Below are 12,688 nucleotides of genomic sequence, written 5' to 3' on the forward strand. Positions count from 1 at the left end.
GGGCCTCATCCCGCGGGAACGGCCCGGGGCAGCCGGCTGGGTACGAGGGGTCCCCACACCGCCGCCTTCAGCAGGGCCTACCCAGCTCCGCAGCGCGGCCCGGCCCCTCCGCGCTCTCCCAGGCGGCTCTGCGGCCAGGGCGGGGCGGGCGGGGCGCTGCGGCAGGTCCCGGCTCCGGCCGCGGCCTGTGGGAACAGGGGTGCAGCCCCGCAGGGCCGGGGTTGTTGTGCCAGGTAACCTTTAACAGTAATCGAAGATAGCTGGTTCTGAATTGAACTGTGGATGAAAGCGGCACTAATATGCGTGATCCTACCCAGTGCACACCTGGCATGAATGTCTCTAAACCATTCTGTTCAACAGCTACCTAGAAGCATACTTAATACATCCCGTGATTCACTGAATCCCGGACTGGTTTGTGTTGGAAGGGACCTTAAAGCGCATCCAGCTCCAGCCCCTGCCACAGGCAGGGACACCTTCCATAGAGCAGCTTGCTCCAAGCCCCTGTGTCCAACCTGGCTTTGAACACTGCCAGGGATGGGGCTGGTACTGGCAAATAAAGGGTTAACATTGTGGCTGCTTGCTTAAGCAGTCGCTGTGCTTGGTGAAGCAGAACCCTAGGAGTCAAAGTTGCTAGAATGTTGAAGCAGAATTGTAGGAGTTACAGCTGCTAGGCAGAATTGTAGTAGGTAAGATTCATAGCTTAATATTTAAGACATTCTTGTTCAAATAGTATCTTTAGAAAGAAAAGGAACAAAAGATAGCCAGAGTAACACAATTTGCAAACCTGACATGTTTCTGCTTTAAGATACATAAAACCGGCTTGTACCAAACCTGAGATTTGGATCGGAGCCGAAACTCTATTGACTCTGCCTGAAAGCAAGAGGTTACTCGCAGTGATGAAGAGGAACTACAGGCCTTCATCCTCACAACCCCCTAACGACCACCACCAGGAGGCACTGCACAGGCGCACCAAGGGGATGAATGCCAGAAATCTAATTATAATATTAGATGGAAACAGGTTTTGCATATGTATTAGGTGTGAAGCAATCTCATGTTCAGGTAACCATTATATGTAATATAAACGAACTGAGTAGCAAAGAGGGCGCGCGCATGCTTTTGGAGGAGCAATCCCCATGTGCCTCAGCGCTGAATAAAGCATACCTACTTTACAACTCTAATGAGTTGTGGAGTCTATCCACTTATCAGTATCAGGGCAGCCACAGCTTCTCTGGGCACCCTGTGCCAGCTCCTCAGCACCAGTGTCCAAAAGAGAATGCGACTGGAGGTGATGTTTTGTGCAGTGTGGGTACACTGGGTTCTGTAGGACACTTGAGGTTACCCCTGTGTAAAGGAAAGAAGGTGAAGCACAAGGAAGACAAACCCATTTTGAAGATGGGTACCAAAGGTTTAGGATGTGGTGCGGATACTGTGATGAGATTGCTCCAACGTCTGTGCACTTTCACCGATGGCTTTTCCAAATGACCTGGATGGTAACAACAGTATGCTTGCTAGGTTTCAGTAGTGGACTTGGCAGTGATTGGTGAATGGCTGGACTCAGTTCCTTAAGCCCCTTTACAAGGAGTTTCTTTAACAGTGCAGTAAAACACCCAAATGTTCAAAAAAGTCGTTTTGAAATAAAAACTGGAATTGCTTTAACTTCAGCCTAACTACCTGTTTTGTTGGCTGATCAGGCCAGGCTGGATGTGGCTTGGAATAACCTGGTCTAGTGGAAGGTGCCCATGGTTGGAACTGGATGAGGTTAACATCCCTTCCAACCCAAACCAGTCTGGGATTCTATGCTCATTTGAAAACGACGACGGGGGGGGGGGGGGGAGTATAAACCAAACCATCAGTAATCGTGTACCAATTCCATATAGATCAAGTGTTATTTTCACAGAATAAATAATATCAAATATAAGCAAAGGGAACGCATTTTACTAAGAAAATAGAAGACCAGAACACACATTTCAATAGAGTTACAACATTATAAAGGAAGAAAAATCCCCAACCTGTTTACATTTAAATACAATTTTAGTTTCAGCTGAGCAATGACCCTCCCAGGTAAAGCCAAGCCTGGACAGTTCTCATAAGCACTCCAGTAGACTTACATTTATTTTTGTAAGGTAGATATGCTCAAAGTGAAAATAAATGTGGATTATTTTGACATTTATTGACAAACTGGCCATCTTACTATGTCTGTGTATTCCTAATAGTATTTTTATTTCCATTAGGAAGGAGCTACTTAAAGGATGGGTGAGTCAAAGACAGTTGGAGAGTTAAGTGCAATCCAGTGCCAACATTGTGTGCAGGGAATACAAATGCACACCACAGTTTTCTGCACTGCACGCACAACATCTGATGCAAGGCAGCTTTTTACATGAGCCATGGTCCACTGTGCCAGCAGGTTCCAGATTAATCCCCGTGAACATTTTCCCCTGGAGCAGGCACTAGCAAGCTGCATCATCATGGAGTGCTGCGGTTTGGGAAGCAATGGTAGGCAGCAGAGGTCTGAAGCTGGATTTTCCTTGCTGTTCACCCAGAACATCTGCAGGCTTCCCGATACCATGGTAATGAGTTTTTTTGGAAGCAGGTAAATAGGTCAGTGTAGATCCATACAGAATTAGATGTTCCTTCAACAGTGGTAACTGAATTATGTTTCCCAAATTCATCGGCCATTTGGGTACAATTCGAGCTCTGCTCTAGATTTTCTCCTTGCTCCAGTATTCAATGTAACACCAGTCCCCGCCTGTTACATATGGCTGTTACAAAACACAACAGCAGTATGCATGCCCTTAAAAAGAGTTCAAAAACAACAGTGGTTTTCTTAAATTCGGGAATAGCATTTATGGCTGAGGCAGAATAGGAATCCAAACTTGCAGTCCGATCTGAGAGGCCCACAGATACCTTTATTTGAATGACAGAGGTGCTCAAACCTGCACCTTTGAAGTCAAGACGACCCGGAGCAAATGGAAGATGACAACTTGGATTTAGTTAGGCCCAGAGTCAGCTGAACTAAGATTCACAGTTGTAGCTGTACATCAGTAATCCCCGTTCTCCTACAGGAGTAGTCACCAAATAGGGTTGCTAGTGAAAAACTAAAAGGAGTATCACTTCTCTTTGCAGTTACTACCAGAGGAGTGTGACAAAGAGTTACTTTACCTTCTCCCACAAAATAGCGTGCTGGAAACAACAGTACAGAGAAGACACGCACATACCACAGGAAACCTGTTAAACACCAATCTGCAGGTACAGTGTGGCTTTGTTTTAAGCTTGGAAAACAAACACAACATCATGAAACATCACTATTCACAAACATAACTGAGAATTTATGCAACAGTCACATCTGGGGTTTAAAATCTATCAGACACTGCATTTTAACAGTCTTCCTCTATATGTCAGTTGTGGTCATAGGCTTTGGGAACACACAAATCCTATCTCTGAACAAGAACATGGATATTTTATTAATATAGGCTGCACTCCCTTAGCTACCTTTCTTCTCCTTCTATAGATGCTTCTATACATTGCTGCCATGAGGCTCAGTCCTGCTCCTGTTGATTTTAAGGAAGCAAGTCCTGGAAAAGACCAAGCTACTGACCTCGGTGGGAGTTTCTGATCCTCTCAAAGTGTTCTGTACATCCAGAGCAGTATCCTCACAGACGAGATGGGAAATACAAACTTCTGTACCACTTGGAGGGGAAAGTCCCTGTGTGAGGAGCTAGCACACTAGTCATCCTTTAGGCAATATTTTTTAACTTATGGTATGTAACATTAGAAAATGCATCCTGGTAACAAGATTTTCCCTTTGCATATTGTGTTAAGAGTTTTCTGTATAGATAAAGATCAGTAAATGCTTTTGAATAAGCCATAAAACAGAAAAAATCAGGTTAAGTAATATATGAAAATGGTACTGTGATTCCTTACTAAACAGTAAGAACAGCAGTTGTAATTAATTGAAAGATTAACTGGATCTGAAGAATACTCAAAACTGAAAAAAAATGTATCTATGTATTTTATATAAAGAAAAAATAACCTGTAAAAGATGATGGGGAGAGCGAAATGCACGTAAAGATTTGCAAGCTGATGTGTTACTTGTTGCTAAGGGAAAACAGCAGTACATTATAGGTAAAATTGCACCATGTCTTTGTTGCAAGAACCTGATTAAACTATGTCCACAAGTGCGGATGCACAGATGAGGTCTAACTGGTACCAGTTAGCTGCAGTAACTCGGACAGGTTAAAGAGGGACAGTCTACTCTAGAGCTCCAAAACGTGCAGATCAGGGCAGGGCTAGATGGTAACTGGAGCCTCAGAGCCAGATGAAGACTGTTTTTTCCTCACCTGTGCAGTGGTATTTCCAGAAAATTTATGCAGGAACATTTGTACTTGGGAAGATCCCACTGACAGCTAGTTCTGAACAATCCCTCTTGGCATCTGCTTGAAGACAGCAGGGAGCCTGTGCCAGGAAGGGAAAGGACTGCACTGCTCAAAACAGGCATCTTCCCTCAGCTTGGTAGCAGCCACTGCCAGTTTCAAGTGCAGGAGCTCCCCCTGGGAACCGAATTCACTCTCGCCCAAAGCAAAGACTCCTGCTGGACACAGGTATTGCTATTTTTGCAAGCAGCAGGTTTTCATAGGTACTACCAGTGCCCACTGGTCATGGGCTGTGACTGCACTTCTTGCCTGAAAAAAATGATCAGACTGAAGAGATGGATGCAGATCTTTATTTTGTAAGACAAAGAGTTATATTTACGGACTGACTGCCCTTACTCTGTGATCGTTCCCAGCCAGGACACAAGATCAGTGCATGGGACATTTTTGTTACTCGTCTTGCCTGATCAGTGTGTGGGCAGATGTGGGGAGATGTGGGGAAGTATGCATTCCTAACGTACTTGAATCCAATGATGCAGAACTCCACCAGCACTATAAACAGGCTTCAGCTAGAGCTGAATTTTCAGGAGCCAAAATAATCTGTACACTAAATAAATAATTTTTCAGTAAGATCACAGATTTAAATACAATAAAAACCAGGCACAGCAAAAATAGATGGGGCAAAAAGCATCCTCTGTAAAAACATCCTATGTGTGTGTTGGTCTTTTTTGTATATATGCTTAAATATACAAGTTGCAAACCACATACGTCGCCCAATTAGGCAATGCAGCATTTCAAGCCCCACCAGACAGCACTTTACCACAGTTTGAATACACAGTCGTTTCTCCACATCACTATTTTCTGTTTATGTAATCAGTCTTCTTTCCTCACTTAGGTAAAGCCTTCCCAAAGTTTATTCTTTTTATTTAATACATGGACATAATTTTAAATTCAAAGACTAAGCAGTAAGTGACAGAGCCCATGTCTAAGGGGGTAACAGAGATTATTTTCCCTGTTCTGTTTCAGGTCTACTCTGTGGAGACTGCATTTTCCAATATAAATGAAGGTATGAGAGATGTGCTTGCCATGAGTAAATCCTGAGCAAGCTTTACTTCATTTCTACTACATTGGAATCTGGCTTCAAGTTTGCCACTATCACCTTGTTATGTCTAATTATTCAGTTTTGGCTTGCTTTTTTTTTAATGCCTTGATGCAGCAAACAATGGAACAGCACATTAACTTCATTTTTGTTCTTAATATACCACTGTTCTAGTTACAGAGATTAGATTAGGAGAAATCACAGACCGTAACTACCAGTGTGTGCCTGTGCCTGCTAATATGAAGTGACGAAGGGCACTTCGACCTGGTATAAACAAACCACACAGGAACACACGTTGTGGTATCTGTAGCAAACGTGCAGTACTACTTACTGCAAGGAAAAATTCAACTTGCATTTTGTGTTCACACAAATTAAACGTGTAAATGGAGTGAGGAACATGAAGTGACCAACTTGGAGCTTCGAAGCATGAGATCTTTCGAGTCCAGTATTCAAACTGGACCAAATATACTAGATTGAGACCACAGGAAACATTCAGACTTGTGTATATGTGTGTGTCAATAGCTGCCTGTAACATTTTCTGTTCCAGCTTCTTCAGCTGCCTGTGGGACATTTGTTCAACTTGGCAACTGAGTCCACTTAGGAGTTTTTGAGTCTGCAATGTCATGAAAACATCACACACAAGTCTTTGTGAGAAATGGGTATGCAAGGGAAAGAACAATTAAACTTAGAAGAAACAGAACCTTGGAAAACTAACAAGTGAAACAAAAATCCTTCGGTGCATCACCTTGGAGTCTGCTGCAGGAAATCTCCTTGTAAAATCTCTTAAATATTCTGGTTAGTTATCTCAGATCCTGTCCTTTACATGATAAAATCTACTATGCAACAGTATGGCTTTGTTTTCAAAATATGTTAAGCAATGGGTATTATTTTCGGGCTTTCCAAGGATAATTTTAACTGTTTCACATTTTTCCTGATTCATACATTTCACACAATGATGAAAACATGAAACACAAACATTGCTGCAGAGTCCCCATCTGCAAACCGTGATGCTCCTCAGAGCACACTCAAAGAAATAAGAGGAGCCAACGCCACACGCAAGACTGGATATGGCAAACTTTAAACATCAGACAAACCAGAAACACCATTATAGAATCACAGACAGGTTTGGGTTGGAAAGAACTTTAAGATCACTAAGTTCCAACCCCCTGCCATCACCCTAGACCATGTTGCCCAAGGCTCTGTCCAACCTGGCCCTGAAAAAATTAGACTGTTAATTTCAAGCTATTTTTTTGTTTGACAAATGCTCTCTGGTGATGTCACAGATAATGCAGTGTGACAACACGAGGACAATTATAAGACTGATTATTTAAAGCAGAAATAAATCATTCTGGAAATCGGCAGTGATAAGAGACCTATAGTTCATCATCAAACACATGTTTCTAAAACATCATTAATGGAATTTTTACTGTGGTGCTGGCTTTAAGCTAGAAATGCAGTGTCATTAAATTAATTCTGGAGAGCTCTCTCATTCCTGTGACAGATGTCATTATCCATACAGTTTATCAGGTACTTGGGAGAGTGGGGAGAAATCTATGTCAAGTGAAAAACAGGGTAGAAGGGGGGTAAGAAAAAAAAGAAGACAACAAAATGAGTGAAAATAAATTACAGGACTCAAAGATCATGATTTAAATCAGACCGAAAAGGGGATCCCTGCAGAGAAGAAGATACTGCCTAAGGAGTGTGATCTTCTGATGCATCAGTGAACCTTAGATTCAGGCCAGTCATACACATCTGGCATGAAGGATTCGTATTCGTAGGACCAAACCTTTGATCGAATGTAACTGTTCTTGTCTGCAGGTTCAGGGTAATGGAAAGCCATGTTGTTTGCGTACAAAAATTCCATAACCTGGAAAGTTAAATCACCATGTGGTTTGTGCCTTTTATTACATTCGCATAGCATCCAGCGCTTCCACTGCAATATGCTTAGAACTCACAAACTGAATAAAGACAAACACCAAAGGGATCTGAAAACTTAATTTCAGAAATCAAAGGAGCATAACTTTGGCTCACCATCACTGCCATACTGAAGCATCCAACAAATTTAGACATTTTAAAGCATCTCTTATTAAAGGCATAAAGAACTGGGTATTTTGCACCCCAGCACCTAGTGTTCGAGGGTCATAGTGTGCAATTCAGCAGCTTAATGGACACATAAAACACTTTTAGTACCGTCCACTTTTATGCTTCATACTCACCTTGACAGCAATATAAATAGAAACTTCCCTGATATTAGACAGTGGAGGATAGAGTCTTCCCTGTGCAAGTTCTTCATCAGTCAGCTGTTCCGACAATGCCTGGGTTAGAAAAACAAGTCCTTAGAGCAGCTCCAGCGCCTAAAGGGGCTACAGGACACCTGGAGAGGGGCTTTGGACAAGGGCCTGTAGGGACAGGCCAAGGGGAATGGCTTTAATCTGCCAGAGGGGAGACTGAGATGAGCTCTTAGGCAGAAGCTCTTCCCTGTGAGGGTGCTGAGGCGCTGGCACAGGGTGCCCAGAGAAGCTGTGGCTGCCCCATCCCTGGCAGTGTTCAAGGCCAGGTTGGACACAGGGGCTTGGAGCAAGCTGCTCTAGTGGAAGGTGTCCCTGCCTGTGGGAAGGGTTGGAGCTGGACAAGCTTTAAGGTCCCTTCCAACACAAACCAGCCTGGGATTCTATCTACTGCTTCCCAAATGGGATCAATGACACGCTAAAACACCTGAGAGAACAAGTTCCAGTGTTCTTAGTACTAAAGTGCTCCCAAAGCACTAGAAAAACACAGTCAAAAATCTCAAAAATTCTCAAAGATCAACTCAGGCCTGCTGCCAGACATACAAGGTGGGGAGGCAACATACACATGGACAGATTTCCTATTTGAGTGTTTAGTTTCTGGATGAAAAAAAAAAAAAAAATCAAAATTGCAGTGGAAGCTGACACTTTTCACAATTTTGTCTGATCAAAATCCGTTTCTTCCCACTGGGGAGGGATAAACCAAACAGAAACCAAACAGGAAACCTGAGAGTTTCAGCAAGACTGAAGAAATTGCCCATCTTGCCATCTACCATCACGTCAGAAGCCCCAGCCTACTCTGTTCCCACACTTACCTTAGCAGCTTCTAGGAAAACCTTATCGCTAATATGTCGAACGCTGCTGAGGATCACAGCAAGAGCCACACCTACAATGAAATTACTGCCAATTAGGACACATCACTTTAAAACAGCAGCCTGCTGCTGAGAGCTGACAGTCATCTAGAATGTTGGGGGGTTTACTAATCTTCCCATAGCTTTCTACACACATTGACAAAACTCTCAGCATGCATGCTAGTCATTTACCCTAATAGGTGGCTTTTAGCAAAGAGCTACAGATTAGCAGCTCAGGAAGGATAGGGAGAGAAATATCCCCAGTGCTTCTTTTGTACTCTCACTTGTGCAGAGGTTAACTTCAAGGGGAGCATATTAACACCTATTTTGTCCTCCCCCGCCTCCCCCACAAATAAGCAGAAGAACCCATAATGCAGGAGCTTTCAAAGCCTTTAATAACATCCTTCTGTTTTCTTAGAAACAATCAGTTGGGTGAGCTCACTGTGTGCATGTTTGCATGTGTAGCTAAACATGCCTAACATCCGTCCTTAACTGATTTTCTTTCATTGATTCTGCTGATTAAATTCTCAGCTTTAAAGCAATTAAAGCATTTAAATGCTGGTAATGCCTCATGCTGCTTCACTAAATGTGTCTAGTGTATCAAGGGAACCCAGGAAGAGGTGCTAATAACCTAGAGTTAAAGATTAAACAATTTTAAAGTAGATTTTTAACAATTTTATTTATTACCTGGAAAAATATAAGCATTGTTTCCTTGGCCTGGTTTGAAGCTTCTTCCATCTTTCAGAGTCACCAGCTCGAAGGGACTGCCACTGGCAAACAAGCAACGGCCCTGTTAAACAGAGGTATGATCACATTCAGGCAACTTTTAAAGAACCAGAAGTATGGAGTCTTTAAGAAATGCAGGGACACCAGAGTCCTGCAGCTCCCAGATTTAGGTCTGAGACAAGAAGGTATTTGACCATGCAGCAAAATGGCAAATGGCCCTTCTGAATGCAACTGGATTCAAGGACACACTTAAATCCCTTGCTGACTCTGTGTCTAGATGACAATCACCTAATCCACTCTTTCCCGTAGGGCCTGGAAGAGATACAAGAATCATTAAGCATCTGCATGGTTCTGCAGAAACATTGCAGCAAACATCTGGAAAGTGAGAGGCAAGCACACACATTGAATTGTGCTCCTTTCTAAGGAGTTGGAGCAATCTATTTGTTTTATCATTCATAGTTCTTTAAGACAGCAATGTTTAGAGGAACTGCTCACAGACAAAATAAAGTATTTGTGTGTTAATCATTGTTATAACCATAACGAAGATCGGACCCGACAACACAGGGACTGCATAAAGACAGCTGAAAATGGCCACTTCCAAAAGGAGATTGACTAAAAGTACAGTAACAAAAGGGCACTTGTTTAGTGATGGGTGGGAGGGTGAAAGGGGGAGTGCTGTATCATACTTGCTGAGAGCTCTGAGAGGGGTGAATAATGCAGTTTGCTTACCCTTCCTTTGAAAAGGATTTTAATCAGCATGAAACATTAAAGCAAATCCAGAGCTTGGAGTGTGAAATACACCCTCCAGATAAATGACCCTTTCCTCAGGCAATAACTCCCTGTAAGCAAAAAATATCTACTTTCTTTTGAGCAACAGATTTAATAGCATTACTTTAAAATGCTTAAGGCTCCCCAGGACCACTACATTTGAAAACAAACCACCAAAGAGGCTAAAGTCTCAGGAGCTACATTTGAATGTCAGGGCATACCCATGACAATAGCCTTTTTGTGTAGGGAGCAAAACGTATGGATGCATTTGAGACAGGACCAAAGGACAATGAATATTAAAACACAACAAAAGCCCACACAATACACATTAGCAAAGGGCGCTAAAGCATTGTCGGTCTGTTACAGGTGCCACCTAGTGGAAAAAGAATAAGGAATAGTGATGATACCTTCCTTACTGAGCTCCTACCTAAGATTTCACACCAGGATTAGGCTATTCCAGAGGCCAGAAGACACACGGGGCTGACAGCTCTGATTCCTAACTGCTTGACAACCTTTGTTAGTTAAAACATTACACTCTAAGGGCAAACGAGGGGTAAACTGAGTACATTTCAGAGAACTAAAAAGCATTATGAAAATAAACATTAGATGTGGAGAAAGAGCCAGAAACATTACAAAATTTATGGAACAAAATTAGACTCATTCATTTACTGACCAGGACTATTTAATCATCCAAATAACCTATGTCTATGAACAATAACTTATGGAAAATAATGAATAAAAGGACATACAGATTCAATACAAGATAAAACCAAACTTCATCCCACCATTTGGCACAAACTCTTCAAATAGCACTATGCTCACACAGCTACTTCAGCGAAGTTACCACACCTGCATCCTACCAGCACAGTCTAACCTTACTTCTGCATCTTATAACAACTGCCCCGAAGTCTGACTTCTGGGACTCGACACACAGCCATGGGGAACAAGTGAGCCTCTTCCCTTAAAACACCTATTGCTCTGTTGATACTCCATAAAAAATGCAAGTAAAACTTAGGCTGATTCTCCCTCTTATAGCATTCGACACTGTCCCACACGACGTCCTCGTCTCTAAATTGGAGAGACATCAATTTGATGGATGGACCAGTGGGTGCATAAAGAACTGGCTGGATGGCCACACACAAGGAGTTGTGGTCAATGGCTCCATGTCCAGCTGGAGACCAGTAACGAGTGGTGTCCCTCAGGGATCGGTGTTGGGACCGGTCTTGTTCAGCATCTTTGTCACTGACATGGACAGTGGGATTGAGTGCGCCCTCAGCAAGTTTGCCCATGACACCAAGCTCTGTGGTTCGGTTGATACGCTGGAGGGAAGGAATGACTTCCAGAGGGACCTTGACACGCTTGTGAGGTGGGCTGATGCCAACCTTATGGAGTTTAACCATGCCAAGTGCAAGGTCCTACACCTGGGTCGGAGCAATCCCAGGCACAGCTACAGGTTGGGCAGAGAAGAGATTCAGAGCAGCCCAAGGAGAAGGACTTGGGGGTGTTGGTCAATGAGAAAATGAACATGAGCTGGCTTCAGTGTGCGCTCGCAGCCCAGAAAGCAACCGTATCCTGGGCTGCATCAGAAGGAGCGTGACCAGCAGGTCGAAGGAGGTGATCCTGCCCCTCTGCTCTGCTCTTGTGAGACCTCACCTGGAGCATTGTGTGCAGTTCTGGTGTCCTCAACATTAAAAGGATATGGAACTGTTGGAACAAGTCCAGAGGAGGCCACGAGGATGATCAGGGACTGGAGCACCTCCTGTATGAAGACAGGCTGAGAAAGTTGGGGCTGTTCAGCCTGGAGAAGAGAAGCTGCGTGGAGACCTCATAGCAGCCTTCCAGTATCTGAAGGGGGGCTATAGGGATGCTGGGGATGGACTCTTCATTAGAGACTGTAGTGATAGGACAAGGGGTAACGGGTTAAAACTGAAACAGGGGAAGTTTAGATTGGATCTAAGGAGGAAGTTCTTTCCTGTTAGGGTGGTGAGGCACTGGAATGGGTTGCCCAGGGAGGTTGTGAATGCTCCATCCCTGGCAGTGTTCGAGACCAGGCTGGACGAGGCCTTGGGTGATACGATTTAGCGTAAGGTGTCCCTGCCCACGGCAGGGGGGCTGGAACTAGATGATCTTAAGGTCCTTTCCAACCCTAACTATTCTATGATTCTATGGTTCTATAGTGCTGCTGGCCTCCTTCAGCCATCGGAGATGCCAGTGGGTTTCACATTTATTTATGACAACTAAAGGCTTTGCTGTGTAAGGAACACTTGTTTACTTTTTATCCAAGATACTGGAATTTAATTTTGCATACTGAAATACTGCCCAAGTCACTATTCTGACTAACGCAAAGTATCTGAAACATATTAAACCATCTTCATTTAAAACCATTTTCATTTATTATTAAAAGCTTTTGCCCAGAGGCTGTTATTCCTGGCAAGGACTCACTCTGGACCTGCAAATCTCTGTTAATAAGAGCTCCCTCCAAGATGACAGGCCCAGTAATAAAGAAAACCTGGGTGCCAACTGGACATAATGGAATTATACCCTTCCCAGAGTTAAGCTAACATCCCCGAGGTTGTAATGCTGTAAAATGAA

At 43.4% G+C, this 12,688-nt stretch overlaps 1 protein-coding gene across 4 annotated transcripts in view; it reads right to left on the reverse strand.

Moving 5' to 3' along the window:
• Positions 1-1,913: 1,913 nt before the first annotated feature.
• Positions 1,914-12,688, reverse strand: part of ME2 (malic enzyme 2) — a 38,107-nt gene continuing 27,332 nt past the window's right edge. For 2 of the 4 annotated variants that reach the window (XM_062615388.1, XM_062615386.1), the window contains exons 13-16: positions 9,290-9,392; positions 8,567-8,637; positions 7,683-7,781; positions 5,838-7,333 (exon numbers count right to left, since the gene is read on the reverse strand). In XM_062615388.1, coding sequence (XP_062471372.1) covers positions 7,184-7,333; positions 7,683-7,781; positions 8,567-8,637; positions 9,290-9,392 — 423 coding nt within the window. In that variant the 3' untranslated portion in view covers positions 5,838-7,183. Of the gene's footprint in view, positions 4,680-5,837; positions 7,334-7,682; positions 7,782-8,566; positions 8,638-9,289; positions 9,393-12,688 lie in introns of those variants that run through there. The other 2 variants (XM_062615384.1, XM_062615385.1) reach the window with 2 other exon arrangements.

This window comes from Pezoporus occidentalis, unplaced genomic scaffold (genome assembly GCF_034315485.1).
Source record: "Pezoporus occidentalis ecotype Australia unplaced genomic scaffold, CSIRO_AGI_Poc_V1 ctg180, whole genome shotgun sequence".
Taxonomy (NCBI): Eukaryota; Metazoa; Chordata; class Aves; order Psittaciformes; family Psittacidae; genus Pezoporus; species Pezoporus occidentalis.